This window comes from Charadrius vociferus, unplaced genomic scaffold, assembly GCF_000708025.1.
Source record: "Charadrius vociferus isolate BGI_N301 unplaced genomic scaffold, ASM70802v2 scaffold277, whole genome shotgun sequence".
NCBI classification, from domain to species: Eukaryota; Metazoa; Chordata; class Aves; order Charadriiformes; family Charadriidae; genus Charadrius; species Charadrius vociferus.
The window spans coordinates 113,507-136,282 of record NW_009649183.1 but is presented as its reverse complement, the minus strand read 5'-3'; the positions used below and the strand labels follow the sequence as shown (position 1 = coordinate 136,282).

At 49.1% G+C, this 22,776-nt stretch overlaps 1 protein-coding gene across 1 annotated transcript in view; it reads right to left on the bottom strand.

The window, feature by feature from the left end:
• SETD2 (SET domain containing 2) overlaps window positions 1–22,776 on the bottom strand; it is an 82,532-nt gene that overhangs the window by 56,015 nt on the left and 3,741 nt on the right. The window contains exons 2-6 of the mRNA XM_009888677.1: window positions 20,426–20,556; window positions 18,152–18,310; window positions 7,133–11,568; window positions 3,783–3,914; window positions 1,849–1,977 (exon numbers count right to left, since the gene is read on the bottom strand). Of these exons, the coding sequence (XP_009886979.1) occupies window positions 1,849–1,977; window positions 3,783–3,914; window positions 7,133–11,568; window positions 18,152–18,310; window positions 20,426–20,556 (4,987 nt within the window). The remainder of the gene's footprint in view (window positions 1–1,848; window positions 1,978–3,782; window positions 3,915–7,132; window positions 11,569–18,151; window positions 18,311–20,425; window positions 20,557–22,776) is intronic.

Below are 22,776 nucleotides of genomic sequence, written 5' to 3'. Positions count from 1 at the left end.
GGCAGGGGGGTGGAACTGGATGATCTTCAAGGTCCCTTCCAACTCTAATCATTCGGTGATTCTATGAAATCTGGAAAAATGGGAACCAGAAAATGCCAGGATGCTCACGCTTTTCTTCGATACAGTTGCTGTGCAACAGAACAGTGATGGAGAGCACTCGCTCGTTTTAACAACCACTTAACGCCGTTATCATTTACATAAACACAGTGTGAAGGCGCTCTCAGTTAAACATACTGGGTTGAAAGTGCAGATTTGTTTTCACTGCATTTTAGATAACTTGGCATACCTCTCTAAAGCAATCAAAACTCTTCCCCGCATCTTCCTGTGAATACGTCTCAGATATTCGGTATAGCAGTAAAAAACTCTGCTGTAAGACGTATAGCTCTCTTAAGCGTCAGAAACATTGCTGGATTCCTCAGCGCTCTTTGTCTTAACAGAAGAAAAAAAATAAATATCGGAGTTTCCACGGAAACTCACTAAAATATCCCGAGTTACAGAAAATCTCTGCACAGTGAAGTTCTAGGCAGATTGTCTTGAAGCAGAGTCTCTGGTGCTGTTGAGGCTCAACAGACTGACCATGCCCATCCTTTTTGAGATGGAAATCAGAGCCTGGCGAAACTCTGAGCGCACAGCACCGCTTCCCCACCGCAAGACGCTCCAGTAAATTCCTCTACAAAGTCTGCTGTTTGTCTGCAGAGCTGCTCAACCAACTTCTGCTGAGGAGACCCACACCCACACAACCCACACATGAAGGGTGAGGTCTAAACGCAGGGAAGAAAAATCCACCCGGGTCTTCCTAGCCATAGAAGCGCGGTAGTTTACCTGGAGACACCTCCTGCCTTGCTCCCTTCTCCCAGCAAACGCCAGTCTTCCCCTCCTGCTCGTCCCACTCCTCCCCACTGCACCTTGGGGAGGAGTGGGACGAAACCCCAAGCAGTTCTTTGAACGTCCTCGCTCTTCTCTCTTCTCCCACCGCCTCGTTTAAGGCTCTTTGTACTACTGGGAGTATGAGAAAGCGCCGGCTCGGCAAGGTAGAAGGCAAACCCCTGACCTACCCTGGTGAGAAGGTGTTCCCATCTCAGACCTGCTCCTTGCACACACACCTGTAGAGCAAAATCGACCCCGGCACTATTCTTCTTCTCAGCCACGCTCACTTTTTGAGGGCAACCGTTTCCAAACAGGACCATAATTCCAAAAAATATCGGCATCCATCCCTGCTGCCAACCTAGGAGGGGACCGACGTTCCAGTCCCACCAGCTCCTTTGTGCCAGACAGTGTGGATAAAGGCACCGATCCAGGCACAACGGGCAAATATCATCTGGTGTGAGCGAAACAGAGACGAGGCAAACACAGACTCGGATCTGTACGCGCAGCTGATGACAAAGCAGCACTCAGAAATACAGCCGTTAACTAATAACAGGCTAACGAGGGAGGAGACATCCCCACAGGATCTCCACGTAGTCCAAATGGAAGGAGGACTCAAGAAGAGGGTAAGTCTTGGAGAGGTGGGAATAGAAGAAGAGACACAGACAGAGCATGTGCTCCTCTGCCATCGAGTAGCGGGGACGGAAAAGGAGGAAAGACAGATTAAACATGAGCTGAAGCTACGGCAAGACTGTCAGAAACCCTGCTGAGAAGAGAGTGGGAGATCTCACATGCAATTAGTGGATACGCACGTGCTGATAACTACGAGGGACACCTGACAGAGGACAAGGACAATATATAAAGCCGGAAGAACTTCAGCAAATCGACTAATGTCAGTGAAACTAAGAAAACGCAAGCAACTTATTTTCCCTTCGCGAGGGATTAAAATAGCACGAGGACGTCATTCGAAGAGCAAAGGCTTACGATGGCAGATCTTTGGCAGCTCTCAGCCCCCAGCCTTTCTTCTCGGTGAGGATCACCTCAACATCTGCGTGCTGTTTCTTCTGGAAGCGCCTGTTGGAGCAGTAGTCGCCGTTTGGGCACCTAGAAGAACTAAGGGAAGGGAACGGAACAAATCAATTCCCAGCAGGACAACAGCGATGACAGAAACGCCTCAGATGGGAAATGGATACCAAAGAACCATAATAAATTCAGTGTAAAACCTTCAAACGGGTTCTGCTATAAAAAGCCTAACCATCTGACTGTCAACATGCAAATGCAGACAATTTACTTCTGGAAGGAAGATAAAAACATTTGGAATGCAAATGCCGCCGTACTTCAATGTCGTACAAGAAAAATGGGATGAACTGGCCTCTTCTCCCCGTGTTTTTATGGGTTCTTCCCCCAAGATATCCCCTTCCCCTACACCTACTGCCTGGGCTATTAATTTAAAATCAAAGGGCTTCTGCCAGGTAATTCCTCTCCCTCCATCCCAGCTGGTGACAATCCTCATCACAATCCCACTAAACGCCCTGTTCCCCCGTCTCCCGCTCACAACAGAGCTCCCCTTTCTCCTGGCCTCTTCCAGGAGGGAAAAGGAGACAACAGAGGGATCTGGCCAGGCTGGACCGATGAGCCGAGGCCAACGGTATGAGGTTCAACCATGCCAAGTGCCGGGTCCTGCACTTGGGTCACACCAACCCCATGGACGCTACAGGATTGGGGCGGACTGGCTGGAAACTGCCCAGCAGAAAAGGACCTGGGGGTGTTCACCGATGGACGGCTGAATATGAGCCAGCAGTGTGCCCAGGTGGCCAACAGCACCCTGGCCTGTATCAGGAATAGTGTGGTGAGCAGGACTGGGGAAGTGATCATCCCCCTGTCCTCGGCACTGGTGAAGCCCCATCTCGAGTGCTGTGTTCAGTTTTGGGCCCCTCACGACAAGAAAGACATTGAGGTGTTGGAGTGTGTCCAGAGAAGGGCAACGGAGCTGTGAGGGGTCTGGAGGACACGTCTTAGGAGGAACGACTGAGGGAACTGGGGGTGTTTATCCTGGAGAAGAGGAGGCTGAGGGGAGACCTTATCACCCTCTACAACTACCTGAAAGGAGGGGGTAGAGAGGTGGGGGCTGACCTCTTCTCCCTGGGGACAAGTGACAGGAGGAGAGGAAATGGGTTCAAGTTATGCCAGGGGAGGTGTAGATTGGATATCAGGAAACATTTTTTCACTGCAAGGGTTATCAAACATTGGAAGAGGCTGCCCAGGGAGGGGGGGGTTCGCCATCCCTGGAGGTGTTTAAAAAAAGGGCAGATGTGGTACTTGGGGACGTGGTTTAGAGGTGGTTTTGTCAGGGTAGGTCAATGGTTGGACTTGATGATCTTAAAGGTCCCTTCCAACCTCAGCAATTCTATGATTCTAACAGCTGTAGCCTGGTGAGGCTCTGGGGAGAGAAAAGAGATGCAAAAGGAGAAACGAGAGGAAATAAGGATCTCAGGCAGAGCTACATTTGCATTTCCGACTCCCTCCAACCACGCTTACTAGAGTTAAGGCTGAGGAGCAGAAGACTCCAGGCATTCGTGGCAGGTTTTAAGAGGAGGTTGCTAAGGCCAAATCTCCTGCAGAAGATCTAAGGGCAGATGGTGGTACGTAGGCTCTGAAGATCACTCCGCAGCAGGCAGTGAAAATGAGAGCGTACAGACAGCTCATGGTCACTGTCCAGAAACATCTGAATTCCTTTAGGGGCCTTCAAGTCTTTAGGGACACGGTTTAGTGGTGGTTTTGGCAGTGTTAGGTTGATGGTTGGACTTGATGATCTTAAAGGTCCCTTCCAACCAAAGCAATTCTATGATTCTCTGATTCTATAAGTTATCTCATGGACAACACCACCCAACTCCGGCAAGTCATGAAATGCCACTTACCACTCTATCATGAGCAGGCGATTGAGACAGTCTTCTCCACAAGCAACCTCCCCCTGAGCTCGCTCTTCTTTGGAGAGAGGAGGGCACTCGCACAGCATTCGCTTAATATCCCGGTGAGATTTGTTCTTCTTCCTGTTGAAGTCAAGTCATCGGAACACGAGTTAGACAGTGTCTGGGCAGAGAAATTACTCCTCAGTCTTTGTCTCTTGTTACTGGAGGAAATTAATTTATTCTCTAGAAACTGGGCAGATGGATTGATTACCTTTGTCATATAAGTAAAGAAGCCAATTTACAGAAAATTCAGTTCCTTTTTTTTCCTAGACAGAGGCTTTCTCACTACGTACTACCAGTTCTATAGGTTCTCTAATCCTATATACTACTACGGAGACAATCTCCAGAGATCCCTTTCCAACCTCAGCTATTCTGGAATATCCGTTTGGTTTTGCTCATCCAAAGGCCAGGAGAAAACCTATATTCTAAAATATTAACACATAAACCATTAGTTGAGCGCACGTACCGTTTTAAAACGGCTTTCTTATAATGAAGCAAAAGGTAAAGCAAACCTCCGCTTTACTGTCAAATAAGACGATGAAAAAGAAAACAAGAAAACGGCAGTTACGGAAAAGGCAGGGCTTTAAAGGCGGCTACTGATACTTCAGTTGCCACGAGATGATTAGGGAAATGCTTTGGAGCGTGGATCCCAGCAAGACAAAAAAAGGCCTAAGAAAAAAACACTCAGATTGAAATAAATAGTAGGTTTTATGTGCAGATAAGTGGCTGGTATTGACTCTCTGAATCAAGAATATCTTCTAAAGCACTTTTATATTAAAAAAAAAAAAAAAGGCATTTCATAGAATCATAGAATGGTTTAGGTTGGAAGGGACCTTGAAGATCATCCAGTTCCGACCTCCTTACCATGGGCAGGGACACTTCCCACCAGCCCATGTTGCTCCAAGCCCCGTCTAACCTGGCCTTGAACACCTCCAGGGATGGGGCAGCCACAGCTTCTCGGGGCAACCTGCCCCAGGGGCTCACCACCCTTAAAGTGAAAAATTTCTTCCCAATATCTAACCTAAACCTCCCCTCTTCCAGTTTGAAGCCATTTCCCCTCGTTCTGTCACTACATGCCCTTGTAAAAGTCCCTCCCCAGCTCTCCTGGAGCCGCTTTAGGTCTCCCCAGAACCTTCTCTTCTCCAGGCTGAACCCCCCCAACTCTCCCAGCCCGTCCTCCCAGCAGAGGTGCTCCAGCCCTCGGGTCATCCTCGTGGCCCTCCTGTGGACCCACTCCAAAAGGTCCATGTCCTTCTTATGTTGGGGTGAACGCAGTTACTCAACCACCCTTTCTTCTCTCTCAGGCTACGAGAAGAGGACCGACAAGAAGGAAAAGGACTTTGAAGTTAAATGAAATGATAAGATTTTAAATAGGCACAGATCATCAGAAGGCCTTACCATAGGCTGCACCAGGAGTAAGAACTGCTTCCAAGCTCGCAAGGAGCTCTCACCTACGCGTTAAAAGTCAGGGAGAGTATTTTTTTGGCAAGGACGAAGGTAGTTGAGCCCTAAAGCGATACGCTTACTAATCATCCCTACAGCTTAGAAACAGATGATTTTATTTTCCAGGGATCGTATCCATCTGCAACATTCCCATGCAAAATGGAAAAGGATAATCTGCAGGCAACGGCTACGCTCTGATATTTCAAATTACAGTCTGTTAGATCTAAAATAACTCATCTCAGATGACAAATAATTACATGCAAGTAACCAAAGCCTTGGGAAACATGTATTATTTGTCCAAAACCTTTCCAACATCCGGACAGACTTCCCTGTGTCTCCAGAGAGGGAGCGAGCTGGCGTTTGGGGACACTGAACAGACAAGGACTGGCAAGCCCAGAGGTGATGGCGCTGGGCTTTAACGCAGCCGCACCAAGGTCAAATGAACAGCGGACAATAGAGAAGAAGGCAAAAAGCTTGGGAAAAATGTCATTACTCTTACAAACTACCATGGGTAGAAGAGTAACATGTTTACTTGGTGAGCAGAGACTTGGGCAGAGAGGAACCTTATGAAATTCAACCAGGGCAGGTGTAGGGTGCTGCATCTGGGGAGGAATAACCCCATGCACCGGTACAGGTTGGGCGCTGACCTCCTGGAGAGCAGCTCTGTGGAAAGGGACCTGGGAGTCCTGGTGGACAACAGGGTGCCCGTGAGCCAGCAACATGCCCTGGTGGCCAAGAAGGCCAACGGCATCCTGGGGGGCATCAAGCAGAGTGTGGCCAGCAGGTGGAGGGAGGTCATCCTCCCCCTCTGCTCTGCCCTGGGGAGGCCACATCTGGAGCGCTGTGTCCAGTTCGGGGCTCCCCGGGTCAAGAAGGACAGGGAACTGCTGGAGAGGGTCCAGCAAAGGGCTACGGAGATGAGGAGGGGACTGGAGCGTCTTTCTGATGAGGAAAGGCTGAGGCACTTGGGGCTTTTGAGTCTGGAGGAGAGAAGACTGAGGGGGGATCTTATCAACGCTGATAAATCCTTCAAGGGAGGGTGCCAGGGGGATGGGGACAGTCTGTTTCCAGTGGTGCCCAGTGACAGGACAAGAGGGAACGGGCACAAACGTGACCATAGGAAGTTCCATCTCAACCTGAGGAGGGCCTTCTCTGCTGTGAGGGCGGCAGAGCAGTGGCACAGGCTGCCCAGAGAGGTGGGGGAGTCTCCCACTCTGGAGCCATTCCAAACCCGCCTGGACGCCGTCCTGTGCCACTGCTGGAGGTGCCCCTGCTCTGGCAGGGGGTGGCACTGGGGGAGCTCCAGAGGGCCCTTCCAGCCCTCACCAGTCTGGGATTCTGGGATTCTGCGGTGCTGATGCCAGTAATCCCACGTGTGCAAGTCCTCCTTGATACCCAAATCAACACTCAACAAAGGGGATGCTGCAAGACAACTGAGACGAGGGTACAAATAAATCACCCCTTCCACTATGATACTATGTGGGAGGTGTCCCTGCCCATGGCAGGGGGTGTGGAACTAGATGATCTTTAAGATCCCTTCCAACCTAAACCATTCTATGATTCTATGTTCTTCCACCTCTTCTCATCACTGGGGCCTGTCTGGGCCCAATCGGTGTTTTCTGTTTAGGAGAAGAGACCCAGTGTGGGGGGGTTGAACACTCTCCCAGCATCGTTTCCTCTACAAGCAGCTTTGCCAGATGTAGGGAACGCGACATCCCTCCTCCTCCCTCCACACTATGCCAATTTGGCCATAAAAAAAAAACAAAAGAAAAAAGCTGTCACAGAACCAAACGGAAGTTAAAATCTAAAATTCCTACAGGTAAGGGGAAAAAAAAAGGGTAAAAAAGATCAGTTACCTTTCTGTCAAGTACACATTCTCCTCAATAAGGTCAAAGTAGCAGGGCATCTTTCCTTGCTTGGCGAACTCCTTCCAGCGCTGAGGGTCTCTGAAGTCATCCATGATACACAACCGACCCACCATGGAGGAGTCCTGCGGCGCCGACTCCACTTGCTCTCCCTCCAGTTTCACCTTCTTCTTCTCCCTCGAGTCCACGTCGCTCTCCGAGTCGCTCTCCAACTCCGGGCGTCTTTTTTTTGGTGGACCTCGCTCTTTCGCATCGTTTTTTTCCAAAACCTTCACCTCCTCCTTCTTCTCCCCGCCAGGCACCGGCTCCTTGGTGGAATTGCTGCTTATCTCATGTGCCTGCACCGAGCCTTTTTCCTTCTGCCCGGGCACCTGGCATTTACTCGAGGGGCTGGGAAAACGAGGTTTGCAGTCATCATCCCAACGGTCATCTTCTTCATACTCCTCGTGATCCTCCGTTAGAGAATCCGGTACTTGCCCTTGAATTCGTTCGTAATTAACTGCAGAAGGTCTGCTAGCGGACCTCGCATCCCAATAACCGTTGCCTTGCCAGTAACTCTGAGAGCCGCTGTACGCCCCCGAGCCCGGCTGGTAAACGTAGCCCGAGTAGACCCCGAAGCTGCTATCTGGTTGCTGGTAGGTGCTACTGGGCTTCTCCGGCTGGGAAAAGTCCCAGCCCAAACCACCCAGATCCTCCGCCGTATGAAAACCATCCAGCCTGGAGAAGTCCCCGAGGCCAGACTGGTTAAGCCCACCCTTCCCTTGCCTACTGTCTGGCTTGGAAGAGCTCGTTTGGTGTCGGGATTTATCGGCACTTTCAAAACTCTCCGGCAGACAAAACGGCTGCTCGTCTTGTCGGCCGATCGGTCTACCAATGGACATCAGCTCCTTCAACATCATTCTCTCGTCCGGGTTGGGTTTACCGTGGGAGTCTGCCATCAGGTCTGCCTGACTTGTACTGTCAACACCGTCGCTCTGAGGCTGGCACGGATCCGGCCGCAGCTCCTCCATCTCTTTCCTGCTCAGCTCGGTAGAAGTTGCCGGACTCTTCTCCATCCCTCTAGGAGAACATCTGCTCTCTACTTGCGGACCACTTTTACTCGTCATGTTCTCCACCCTCTCTTCATAATAGGGTCTGCTGGACTCGGGTCGCTCATCGTCCCAGTGGTCGGAGAAGCGCCGGTTGCCCTGGCTGCTCCGCGAAGAGCCAGGGCTGCTCTCCTCCATTGCTATGGTCGAGTTCTTTGGTACAACCACAACGGACTGGAGCCGTTTCGGTGGTGCGCCATCATCAGAATCTGAGTCCTCCGTGTCACTGTCTTCACTGCCCCTCTCGCTGTCGCTCTCCCCCGTGTCGGAGTAATCATCGTGACCAGCAGGAACAAATTCAGCAGCGTTGCCGCTGCTGTCGCACGTCGGGGCTTGAGTTACCGTCTCCATTTCTTCTGTAGTGACAATCACATCGCAAGAAGGAAACAAGGCGTCTGGAAAAGCGGAAGCCACCAAGGGCTCGTTTCCCTCGTCCTTCTCAGCCAATGCACTGGGACACCGAACTCTCAAATCATCTGGCCCAACTCCCTCGGTGGAAACAGCACTTTCTTCCACAACCTCTCTGTCACGGTGCTCCAGCGGCACTTCTGAATAGTACGAATGTTCATCTTGGAACGATGCTTTGCCTTTTGCCGAACCAAGATCAACGTGCTGAGTATCCAACTCAAGCACCTCTTCAGCTTCCGAATGCTGCAGTAGCTCCTGACATCCATCTGGCGGTGGCACATCCCATTTGGAAGAGACGCTTTCCTCCGGCATGGGATGGTCTGACCCAGCCCTCGGGGAAGAGCCATCCTGGGAGGGATCCCTACTCGAGCTCTCCACTTCCAGGCTGATTTTATGGGAAGGATGACCGTGCTCATCCTCACAGGCAGACTTTGAGTGGTGATCCTCCGTGCTCTCATAATCGCACGTAACGGTCTGCGGCTCCACCTGCATGTCCAGGAAAGTCTCGGATGTAACTTTTAAATCCGCTGGTTCCGCTTCGATTTCAACTTCCGAATGATACAAAGCAGGGGTGGCGTCGTCTGAAACGTAGCAAAAAATTGGTTCTTTGGTTTTGTCGCACGGAGTCGCCTCATCATCCAGGTTCTTAAGTACAGTTTTAGTGTGATCTACATTCACGACGGGCAAAGGGATGGCTTCTCCTTGCTGCTGCGGGACTGGAGCCTCCGCTTGCCTAAACAGACTGTTGCACTCGCTGGACTGGACCCCAGAATCGTCCAGCTCTCGAGACACATACGTGCTCTCAAACCCATTAGATGGCAACGGATACGATGGACTCGTCTTCACAACAGGCGACGCTTCTGACCGACACAGGCTATCATCAGAAGACACGGCAACATCCTCTGTTCTGGAGGCACTGGAAGTTGCCAAACCATCAGCCCTACCCTCCGGGGACCCATTTACACTCAGCTCCACGGGGAAACACGTTCTTAACTGATCGTGCTTTATCTTTAATAAAGTTTCTTGTTCCTTAACACTGTCGTGGCATTCCTTTCCTGTAAGCTCCTCGGATTTTGAGTTAGCAAAACCCACTTTCGATTCGTCTGCCTTTTTAAAAGCGGGCAAATCGTTTAACTGATTTAACGGAGAAAGTGTCTTTTCCCTTTCAAATTTTTTCGCAACGGACACCCTGATCTCATTGCTTTTTAGACAAGAGGTCTCTAAATCTAGAGAATTAGACTGCTGTTTTATTTCTTCGATCGATTCTGTACAACAGAAAGAACTCTTAAATTTATCAGGCTTTGGTGCGGGGGTCTTTGAAGGGGTGGACTTATAACGGGAGGAATTCACATTACTGTCAGGCTTAGAATGGGATGTCCCCTTTCGATAGCCTAGCTCATCAAGGGGAGAGCACCTTTTGGTTACTTCACTTTCTGAAGTCCTTTTTGAATCTCTATCTGCTTTCGAAGAAGACCTTCCTCTCCTCTCCACGTCAGCATGAGACGACTCTACTTTGCTGTCCCTGTCCGACTTAGAGTAAGAAGTCCTCGAGTCTCTGTAGGAGGAGGAGGAGTGGGACGACGTACGCCTCGAGTCGCTCGATCTGGAATGTGTCCTCCTGTACTCGTCCTCCGAGTCTGAGCTCTCTCGCGCCCTGCTGTCCGCATACGAACGGGAATATCTTGACCTTTCCCTGTACGGGGAGCTCCGATGGTACCTGCGGTCGGATTCGTAGTAATGCGAACGCTCTGACCTCGAGTAGGAAGAGCTGGTTCGGGAGCCCCGATCGGATCGGGAACGGGAATGAGACCGGCTTCGCCTTCTCTCTCTGTCTGATCGAGAGCGGGAGGACGCATAACGCGAATCTCTTTCCGATTTTGAATAGCTCGAATACTTCTCATCCCTGTCCGACTTGGAGCGCGAGGAGGACTTCCCCAGGTCATCACCTCTGAGGGATGTGGAGCTTCTTCTGGGATCTCTCTCCTTTTCCGTACTGGATACCTTCAGCTCGTGTGACCGCTGGCTGGAGGAGGTCCTCACCGAATCTTCATCGGACTCGGAGCCCAGCAGCGTGCCGTCGGACTGGGAGAACTTCCTCTTTGACCCCTGCCTCCGGGAGCAGAGGGGAGCACCTTTTGAGCTGTCGGAAACCTCCTCCTCTTTCCCAATATGGGAATCTTCCTTCTGTGGAGTTATTTCCGTCTGCTCAGGCGTGTTATGAGTTACATGTTCTTCCGAACCACGCGATACCGCATCCTGCTTGACGTCCAGCTTCAAAGCCTCCTTAGGTACCGCGTGGCACGGCTCCTTCGAAGCGGAGACTTCAGCTTCCACGGGCGGCGACAGCAACAGCGTCGGCATCAGCGTTACCGGCAGTTGTGGTAAGGCTGCGGCTGCAGGAACCGGCATCGATGCTGCTGGCGACACCGTCGGCGGAGGGGGAGGCGGGGGAGGCGGTGGCGTTGAAGGAAAGTCTGCGGCCAATGCCACCGGTTCCGTCACCGGTGCCACAGCCGGCGGCGGTGGCGGTAGCGTTGCTGCTGTAGCTGGCGGCGGTTTTGCCGTGACACTAAGTAAATGTTTTTTAAAATGGATCTTGCCTAATTCTACCTTCGGCTTTGGAGGTGAAGATTCCTCAGCTGAACCAGCGGCATCCCCCAGGTCCATTTTACTTTTGGGGTTAAAGTCAGTCTGAAGGGGTACTGCTGGGGAGTTCTGAGTTTCATTTTGTTTCTCGTTTCCGAGACCAGTCAGAAATCTATTCGGTAAGGTTTTCTTGGTTAAACTAAAGCTGAAAGACACCTTTTGTCTTCCTTGCTCTTCAAGGTTAACCTTTGTTTTGGTGCCTTTGGGCAAAAAGCGACTGGAAGCAACGCCTTTGAACACCGGGCCTTTGATAAAGCCAGCTTTCTGCACGGTTTCAGGCTTGCCCTGCAAAAGAAAACAAGAAGATGCGGTTAGAGGAATTGGGTGCGGGGTTTTTAAACTCTGTTCTACGGGCACAACGAACCATTTTCTTCTACCTGGTGAATTTTTCACGACAATAAAATAGAAATCGATGCCCTGGGCTGGAGTCTGGGATAGCGCAGCCGCACTGCATTCTGCGCCCGGCTGTCTCTTGAACAACATAAATTACCCAGTGATTTCCAGTTTGGAGCAAAACCTCCTTTGGGCTGAGGCTTTTTAACTGACTTATTAATGACCAAACTGAAAGTCCTTTTTTCATTTAATTCTTTTTTTTTTTTTTTTTTAAAAAAAAGCCATAGAGTTCAACATATAAAGTTAACTGAAGAGATAGTATGGCTTTATTTGTGCTGTTTCTGTAGTCGCAGGCTACAAAACATCCGGCGTTTTTAAGCTTTTAGTGCGTTTGTTTTCACATCTCAGGAGGCTGCACCTGGACACATCTGGTTTCAGCATGAATCAGACTATCAAAAATTACAGCCGCAATTTTAAACCCCGTCCTTTCCCGCCTCCTGCCTTGTCTCACTCGTTAGTAATTCCTAAGAAGTTTTCAGACTCAGGCGCAGACCAGTATTAACATAACAACCTCCAAGAATTCCCATCAGGGCTCAGTGGTGCGTGATGACACTGTCACCTCCAGGCCAACCGCCTGTAATACACTCCGCCTGCACCTCACCAGCAGCTCTCCGCTGTCTCCTGCCCAGGATCTCACTCACCACCTTGCCGTGAGGACCACGCTACAGCAAGTCCGTTCATTTACCATGCTAATGAGCTGAAATTCATAGAATCATAGAATGGTTTAGGTTGGAAAGGACCTTGAAGATCATCCAGTTCCAACCCCCCTGCAATAGACAGGGACACCTCCCACCAGCCCAGGTTGCCCAAGGCCCCCCCCAGCCTCTCTGGGCAACCTGTTCCAGTGCCTCACCCCCCTCAAAGTGAAAAACTTCTTCCTAATGTTTCATCTAACCCTGCCCTCTTCCAGTTTATAGCCATTCCCCCTCGTCCTGTCACTTCATGCCCCAGTAAAAAGTCCTTTCCCAGCTCTCCTGGAGCCCCTTTAGGGACTGGAAGGCGGCAATAAGGGCTCCCCGGAGCCTTCTCTTCTCCAGGCTGAACAGCCCCAACTCTCTCAGCCTCTCCTCATAGGAGAGGTGCTCCACCCCTTGGAGCATCCTTGTGGCTCTCCTCTGGACATGCTCCAGCAGGTCCATGTCCTTCTTATGTTGGGGACTCCAGAGCTGGATGCAGCACTCCAGGTGGGGGCGTCCAAGAGCGGAGTAGAGGGGCAGAACCACCCCCCTCGCCCTGCTGGCCACACTTCTTCTGATGCAGCCCCGGATACCATTGGCCTTCTGGGCTGCGATCGCACAGTGCCGGCTCATGCTGAGCTTCTGGTCAAGCAGCCCCCCCAGGTCCTTCTCCTCAGGGCTGCTCTCCAGCCATTCCCCACCCAGCCTGGAGTTGTGCTTGGGATTGCCCCGACCCAGCTGTAGGACCTTGCACTTGGCCTTGTTGAACTGCATGAGGTTGGCATGGGCCCACCTCTCCAGCCTGTCCAGGTCCCTCTGGATGGCCTCCCTCCCCTCCAGTGTGTCTCCCTCGCCACACAGCTTGGTGTCATCGGCAAACTCGCCGAGGGTGCAACTCATCTTCTCTAGGACATCCAAGAGCTCAGGATGACCACCAAGAAAGCTGCTGTGACAGCACTCGCAACTGAACCCTGGTTTTGGAAATGGAGCAAATCTACAGCAACAGAACTCCTTCAACATAGGAACCTCTTACCTTACAGGATGCATTTATCCAAGCCTGAGATCAGCAATTTTCGGAGCATAAAGCACCGTGTGTTTACCCATTTTAGCATTTCTCCAACTATTTTAAAGCTTAGCGCTCACCTGCGCAAAAGCCGTGTCACAGGAGCGCAAGCCCTAAAGACGAAGGTTGCCACACCATGCTAAAAAGGTGTTGTTCTCAATACTCTGTATCCCCATAAATCCAAATTGCATTAGCGCAATTCCATTTTGGGTGAGAAGCGTAACTCACACGGAAACAGTTGGAGCAGTATAAAAACCGTACAGAGCTGGGTTTTACTCCCATAACTGTTGCATGAACACATTTTTGGCAGCAGCGGTGGTTTCCTGCAACCCACTGTGAATTATTACGTACTTTGTTATCCTTTAACTTTTGTAAAACAATGCATGGCTGCTCAGGCTAAAGGCACCATAGTAAATTATTAAATAAGACGCTGGCGGAATGGAAACCCCATCTCATTCTGTTTGCACCCCTGGACATCACATATACAAAAATATCTTCATTTTTGATGAGACCCATGGGGTTTTATTGCAATTGTGAAAATCGTGTCAAGGTCTCCATGGGACTGGTCTTGGCTACGCAACCCAGCACCACGCACACATTTGATCTTCACCAGCGGGTGAGCAGCTGCATTCTGGGAAAAAAATGGGTGCCAAAAAAAAAATAAGCACTCCTTTTAAATGGGTGTTATTTATACGGGTGCCATTTCACGGGTGCTTTTAAATGAGTGCCATGGCTAAAAGGGCACCCAAACAGTGACCTTGAAAACAAGCCCCTGTCCACACACTTGCCCAGCTTTGAAACACTCTCCTCTCCCCACAATTGCCCCCCAACCATTTCTAGACTCACAGAATGGTTTAGGTTGGAAGGGACCTCGAAGATTATCTCGTTCACACCCCCCTGCCCTGGGCAGGGACACCTCCCCCCAGCCCAGGTTGCTCCAAGCCCTGTCCAACCTGGCCTTGAACACCTCCAGGGATGGGGCAGCCACAGCTTCTCGGGGCAACCTGCCCCAGGGGATCACCACCCTCACAGCCAAGAAGTTCTTCCTAATACCTCATCTCAATCTCCCCTCTGTCAGTGTAAAACCTTTCTCCCTCACCCCATGGCTCCCCTCCCTGATCCAGAGTCCCTCCCCAGCTCTCCTGGAGCCCCTTCAGGCACTGGAAGGGGCTCTGAGGTCTCCCCTTTTTGGCCTTCTCTTCTCCAGGCTGAACCCCCCCAACTCTCCCAGCCTGTCCTCCCAGCAGAGGGGCTCCAGCCCTCCCAGCATCTCCGGGGCCTCCTCTGGCCCCGCTCCACCAGCTCCATGTCTCTCCTACGTTGGGGGAAAGTCCTGCTAAAAATACTACCCCCGTTTTTAAAAGAATCTACACACCAGAAGTGATCCAGAGACTAATATGCAAGTGTACAAAAAGGTAATTCGTGGAAGAATAAAGGACAAAATCAAGTGTCAAGCCTGTTTGGTAGGAGTTCCTACGTGCCTGAATGCTACTGAGACCACTCTTCCATAGGATGCTGGACTCAGCCTCCTGAAGAGTAAGGGAACGTCAGGTTTTGGGTTTGTTGGGTCAATTATTATCCCCACGTGACCAGAAATTCACCTCTTTTTACCCCAACCTGTGTACATGTCTTGGGACAATGGAAGAATAAAGGAGCACGTTCCTATCTCACCCATACCCTGATGTCTAACGGAAGGAAGTCTCCACATATCTGAATCCAAATTCTTACCAGAGACTGGATTCACCTATTATACCAATTACATATTAAAAAAAAATATTTAAAAATGCAGTATTTAAATATATATATATATAAAAATTTAAATTTATATATATTTAAAAATACAGCGCACCAGGATTCAAGAGTTTTCTTTCTTGCTAGAACTTCCGTGAAATTATTTTACGTGCAAAATTCAGAGTTATGGAAATGTGCCAATGTTTTAATCAAAATCTTTCTAACTTCAAGCGCAATAGATCTGAAATCCCAGCTCACCCATGAATAACCGGGTTTGGATACATCCACCTTTACACAAAACACAGGACCTGAAGGCAAAAGAGGAGCTGCTAAGCTTCTATTCCTCCCCTTTTCAGATTATTCTTCAGAGATGATATATTTCAGAACAAATGTTTCACCCTCGTGTTCGGCCTTCCAGGGATTATTTTTTTTTCTTAAATATCACCAAGTTTTAAAAAACCCCATGACTTATGGAATTTTAAACATACTCCGCAGGTAGCTTTTGAAATTTAATAGGCAGCAATTACTGGCAAAAGCTGTCTAGTAGAAGAGGAGTTCTCCTCCCTTTAACGTTTTACAGAAAGGGAACTTTCCCCAAAACGTTGCTGTGGGTATTTTGCAGAAAGAAAAAGGCGATAGAAGCTCGCTCTGCGTATTCAGCGAGACACGCGACTACTGAAACAGCACTGCTCCCGCAGCTCTCGGTTCGCTGGCAGCACAGGCAGGACACACGGTACACTCACCGGCTCAACCAGGGCAGATACGGTCCTACAGCACCAAAAATGATTCGCAGCGGGCGTTCCTATGCCGGGATATTAGAAACTGTTCCACTCCCTCCAAGTTTTCTCCTTTTCCTTTAAATTCATTGAGCTGTATACAGCAAAACTAATTTTTTTTTTTCACAGATCCTTCAATAATCATCTACTCACGGTGCAGAAAGCAGCATCTACCTACACGGAATGACTCAAGGGCACCGTCGCGCTCTGCTATCGCATCCCCGTGTGTAGACGGCAGAAGCGGTACCGGACGTGGTTCCCTTCTTTCCTGGATTTACCCGCTGAACGAGAGGCACCCTGGGATAACATCAGATTTGCACGTGGAGATGCCTCGCAATACTGTCCACGCAAGTGGGGTTTAGTCTTGCGGTTTGCTTTACCTGGACCCTAAACCTCTCACGACTCAAGAAATTTAGAGGTCAAACTTAACCAGGTTGGGCCAACGCATGTTTCAGGATCTACATCGAGAAAGGAATCGGTTTTTACTCACCTCATTTTCTTCTTCTCTATTGCAATCCAGCCAAGAAAACATGCAAAAGAAAACATAAAAAGCAGGTGTAAACATCAGGCAGAAACAAGAAACGTAACATTCGATATCTGGCACTGCAAACGGGACCCAACCGAGGACACAGTGCGAGCGTACCACCAACCCTACAAATAATCCTGCTGCAAGAGATGTCCCTACCAATGTCACCCAACGGTCAAGCAGACACACCAACCACCTCTGAAGGGGAGCACAGCATAGTTTTGAAGCTCAATTATTTCATCACTGAAAATTCTGCATGGACTTTTGACAGAGCGAACCTTTTTCGAGCAAACTGCTGCCTTGGTGTTGTCTTCTGAGGGTCTCTGCAAACCAGCCAGAACCTTATTTCAACAGACACCGCAGACATAACGCGGATATAAAAATTTTGAAAATGAGATGTAGGAAGCTGAATTCAGTTTTCTTTTGATTTTAGTATTTTCCTTAGTGGCCCAGAAACAGTGAAAGCATCTGCCTTTCTCATCGGCAGAAACTGAAGATACTTAAAAATGCCTTATTGCTGTATCACCGGCTATGGATCTTCAGCCCTGGCTAAAGTTTTGCTAAACTTTTTCAGCTTTCGAACCATAATTCGGCGCTGTCATGGCGACACGGCGAAAGACTTCTCGCAGCAAAGGTTCACAGATTTCACTTCAAACGTCAGCTAATCGAGAAGTATCAGTTTCTGGAAAGGCAAGCCAAAGCTCTCGGTTTCTGTGTGACCCAGGCAGGGACCCGACGCGGTGACGGCACGGCAATAACCACCTATTTCTCCATTCAAACCATCACCAACAGAGAATTAGGAGCAACCTGCCAGAAAGACCTACCGCTAACGGGAATATACTACTGCCTCTACTAAGGTTCGCGTCCAACTGATAAAAGCTTATTAATAGGCTATAAATTATTCTTACAGCAGCAAGAACGGGGTTTGTTTTCATTAAGGAAACATGAGCCGTTGAGTTTAAGCAAGCTGTGGAGTACGCGAGGGAGCGCATGTGATTTAACGGGGTTAAGCGAGCCATGAACTCAAAATACCGCTGCTGCAAAGGAGGTCAGAAGCCCTTTAAGAACAGCACTTTGACACAAATTAGGACCTAAAAGGGGGTTTCATCTTTAGGATCACAGAAAGCGGAGTTTTAGACTTCCAGGACACCAACGTTGTTGCTGACAGTCACGTATTTTTAGTGTTAAAAAGAAGCGGTTACAAGGGGTGAGAACGGTACGGAGGTCTAGTGCAGCCAAGACCCAACACGAACGTCGGACTCCACGATCTGAAGGGTCTTTTCCAACCTAAATGATTCCATGAAGACTTTCAACACATCCACAACCAGACGTGTTGTGATACAGCACAGAGTAACAACCAACAGATGAAAGCCGGTGGTCCTAAACCAAAAAAAGAACTAACTGTCTCTTTATACGTAAGAACATAGATTTAAGTAGCTATATATCGGGAGCAACTATGAAGTTTAGTATTTATAACAAACATCCTGCTGTAAAAGTAAAGTAACTAATTCCTCCTAACAATCTGTTTTCGCGCTTGTTGCCGAAACGTTGCGTAAAACCAGTATGAAGCTAAAACGCTGGCAAGCTCACAAAGCAGACGTCTCCAAAACCCAAAAGCTAAGAATAAAACTTTCCTTTCCAAGAGAACGTGCCTGCGAAACAGCAGGAACCACGGCCCGATCCGGGCCAGCTCTAAGCTCACATCCAGCTCAAAGCTCGCAGCCACGGCGGCAGATTTCCCGAACGAGACGCCGCGTCGGTAGAGCGGCCGCAGCATCCGCCACCTCGAATAAGCCGCTCCACGAAGGCGGAGGGAGAAGCAGCAGCACAGGGTCAAAGCAGGCAAGAAAACTGCAATAGACTGGAGGGGGAAAAAAGCTCGTTGAGATCCTTCAAAACCCAGAGAAGATCTCGCAGGAGAAATCGAGCTGCATGAGGGAACGGATGATCTTGCTGCTCGAAAGCCACTCTGTAGGGAGAGTTGTCAGCCTTTGGCGGGGGGAAATTGCTAAAATTTAAGGGGCTTAAAAGGCGGCAAGTGAGGAATCAAAATATCAAAAGATAAAAACCAGTTAAGAAGGGACAAAACAGAAGACGCTGCATGAATTAAACTGGTTGTTTAAACTAAAATATGTAAGAATGAAGCAGATAGGACATTTCTGGTAAGGCATCTTGTATAGTCCTGTGTGTCTGTATGAACCTATAGGATGCCTAAACGAGTCGAATTTCTACCGGATTAAGAAGTAATTCTTCTCAGAGAGGGAACAGCAGCATTGCCTCTCTGCAGAGGTATTTCAGCCAGTTATACCCAAGCGTTTGTCCCTCCGGAATTACCCCTCCATCACCAGCCAAAGCAGCCGTCGGGAGCAGAAAGTCATCCCACCTCGCTCCGGGTGCCCTCGCGCAGGTTAACCCGGATAAAGGCGGGAGCCGGTTTGGGTTACGGATGCCATTTCCATTTACAGCCTCTTCCTTCGCCCCAGATCGAAATAATAATAAAAAAAAAAAAAAAAAATAGATTTCCAAAATTAGCGAACGCGTTGTCGTTCGCTCGAAAACCTATCGCCAAATTCCTCCCACGGTGGGTTTGAAGTTACATAAAATCCATTCCCCCCCCCTCTCTCCCGCCTCCGGTAGAAGCCTGGAGAAGGAGCCGGCACGCAGGAGACCCGGCACAACAAGAGCGTACGCGAGCTGGGGATCCATCCAAACGCACGACCCCGGAGGTTTTCCAGCAGGTTTCCAGCCCCAGAGGTTTAGAGCAATCTCACTGTTTCCCTCCAGCTGCACCTTGCTATCTGCAGGTACATAAAAGGAAGACTGTTATTAAAATTAGCATCGAATTCACGGGCTTAGTGGCTCTTTTCTGCGAAGGTCAAGAGAAAGGGCTTGTTAAAACCCAAAATAAAACTCAAAGCAAAACTGAAGACCTCTAGAAACAAGGGGTTAATAAATAAGATTTTAAAAATTATTAAAAAAAAAAACAAAAAACAGGGAACTGTACCATCTTTTATTCATCTACAGCAGCCCTACATGCTAGTATTTCAAGAACAAAAATCAGTCTGCCCCTAAAGTAAAATTTAAAAGAACAATTTTGCCAGTCCGCCACTCTGATGTGCTTAACTAACGGCAAACATCAGTCCGGTAAACAGCAAGATGTGGTCGCACACGCCTCGCCTCAACCACCCCCCCCCCAAAATGCACGACTGCACCCCACAGCAACCAGGACAGCAAGAAACCCCCAAATCCCCACACCATACAGAGGAGTTTGCAATTTGCAGAAAAGGCTTTTTTAAGGCTATGGACTCACATTTCGATCAAAATCCTTTATATTTTAAATTTCTCAGTGGCCTGATCTAGCATTCTTTTTGCATGTTTTTATCCCCTCAGCTTTCCTACTCATGGAAACATCCCAGGTTTGTCATGGATGCGTTAATAAAAAAAAAAAAAAAAAAAAAAAAAAAGGTTTTATTTTAATTCTGAGGTTCTGCAGCTCCAGCATTTTTTTGGATGCTTAAACAGCTTGACAGGAATGAGACACCTCTCCTTTTTAAGAGGTAATCCACATTGTAATCTCAACTATAGGCAGGCTTTGCTTATGCTAAAAAAGCAAACTCAAAATGCCTTCAGGCTTCCGAAGTCTTAAATGACAAATGCTGGTCTGCATTAAGACAAAACTTTGAAGAGCTTCACCTGCCCCATGGCCTCTTTTTGGGGGGTTTTGGGGTTTTTTTCTCTTCTTAAGTGAAAAATCTGGAAACCTAAAGCTTTTCTTATCTAAACATCTGCAAGACTAACAACCCTGCAAGTCCCCAAGTCCCCATCTCAGGGCTCTGAGCTGCCCATGATGGGGTATTGTGCAGACATTAGCATAGCTCCATCTGAAAGCCTACCTGCCTGGGCAATCACCTTTCTTTGGGAAGCAAAAGAACCAAAATGCAAAACCTCAGCATTCAGCCAGAGGGAAAATCCCAACCTCCAGCCCGTTCGGCTCAGGTCGGGTTAACCAGAGATGTCCCGCCAGCGCGGGGTCGCAGATGGGACTTCCATAGCTGCTCATGGAGCCACCAACACGTACCACCGCAACCTTCAGCAGCGCCACCGGGGCTAAGCAAAGCAGAAGGAAACGTCAAGACCTCGGGTGGAAAATTCAAGATCCTAAAGCCAAAAAAGGAAATATCCGGGTGGATTTTGCCGCGGAACGGGCAAGGTGTGAGCCGGCGACGGAAGGCTGCACCTCCCGGCTTCTGCCGCTGCCGCCCACCGTGATGCTGTAGGTGTTCACCTGCTGCTGCTCTCATTCAGCTCCTGCCACCCTCGAAACCGAAAAATTTGAGAAAATATTTACAGGTCTGAAGTGCTATCACCTGCTCGGTTTATTAGTCTCTAACGTGGCCGGTTAGAGAGAAAAAAAAACTAGGACAAACGTGCAGCGGTCCGGAGGATTAACTGAAATACGGTGCTAAATCGCTGGGAAATCTTTCGCACAGAGCACTACGCTTTTAACGCCCAAACGCGTCCCAAAAATACTGCACCACCCCAGGATAATGTACAACCAGAGGGGTGGAACACCATGGAAAAAGTATCTTTTAAATAATTCTTCCTAGTGCTTGTAATGTAACTGATAGAGACAATCTGACAGGTTAGTACTACCCTCGAGGACTCAACTGCTCAATCCTTTGCTCTTCAAGATGCTGACGTGCTAGGAATTGTCAGAAAGAGAAATCAAGCAGGCAGGTTTTTGGGGAAAGGGAACACCTTACACTAAGCTGCCCTCCAAGCTGCCATTGGGACAGCAATGCACTTCCCCATGAACACTGAGGTCAGGCATGGAAAAGGAAAAACAAAAATTCTTGCTCACCCCGCAGGCCACATAGTTTGCACAAGTCATGTCTTCACAAGTGCTGAATTTTGCCCAAATTCAGAAAAAAAAAAAAAAAAAAAAAGCAGGGAAGTTAATAGACAATCCCGCTCCTTCCCCCCCCAAAAAAGCCATGGGAAGAGGAAAGGCTAAAGCACAGCCGGGGAGCGGGGTTGGGAGGGGGGGAGAAAAATCACTAATGGTATCAATCACCTTATTTAAACAGAAGGTTGAAACCAAGCCAAGCTCTCCGGAAAATGAGGTCAAGGTAGCTGGAAACGTATACCTGTCCCTGCAGCGCGTCCCCCAGCTCCAGCTCTCCCATCCCCTGCTTTCCTCCATCACCATTTGCTGCTTTATACAACATTTTCTCCAAGTTTGGAGCGGGAAGTTTGGAGCAGGGGAAGAGACGTCGTTTCTCCAGCGCTGAAATAGGAAAGATTAGAGAGGACTGAACGCGCCGGGGGAAACAAGTAGCTGAATATACGGAAAAGAAATATTTCTTCTTTCATTTACAAAACCGGTAAGGGCTGAGTGACATCCTCCCTGGTCACAAGTACGCCAGAAAGGGATTCTTCTTTTAACACGGATTACGGGTGACCGGTGTACGGAGTCACCTGTAATCATGGGTGAACGCTCCCTTCTAATACGCCCCCATGAAATGAACTTTATAAATCAAGAAAAAAAACCCCGACACGAGCCGTTTCAACAGCAGGTACGAAGAAGATGAAGAAACTCAACTGCCGTAGCTTCCGCTTCAGGCCAGTCCCGTTTCTCATCTGGCTGGAGGAGAGCCACCGAGAGCAGATTCGAGAGGCATTAGAGCACGATATGGAAAACTCACAGCGCTATAAATTTTTACTATGAGCATTTAACACTCCGTTTTCCGCAGCTGGGGAAAATACAGGCTTAAAAAAAGAAATGGCACGAGCGAAAATGCCCGTTCTTTGCCAGCTGGCAGCGCCAGCGAAGAGACTTCTGCTCAAGCTGTGAATTAAACCCTGGGTCCGGCGGAGCCCGTGCCAACCCTTCCCGGGGCAGATCCACCCAACAGTGACCAAACCCTAAAGAGAAGGGAAAGAAAAGAAAGGGGGGGAAAAGGATGATTTTTGAAAACAATCTGGTTTTCAAAACATTTTTCTGCTGCTCCTCTTGCGAAGGAAGGTGGGTCGGAGAAAAGAGACGTTGGCAGGAGCACGTGAAAAGCTACAGGTTGAGGGTTTGGGGTGGGGTTTTTTTGGCCCAAGCTTCATTTACTAACTATTTAGCTATCTGTGTGTTAATAATATTAGCGTTTTAGAGAAGCTAAACCACGACATGCTCGCTTCTGGCAAGCCATGGCAAACCAGGACAGAGGATCTTTTGCTTCAGGAAAAAGACCCAGGTAAAAAGAAAACAATTTCCAGTGGTCTCCAGTCTTCTGCTCCAATAAAAGCATCGCAGCACCCCGCTCCTTCCCCAAAACC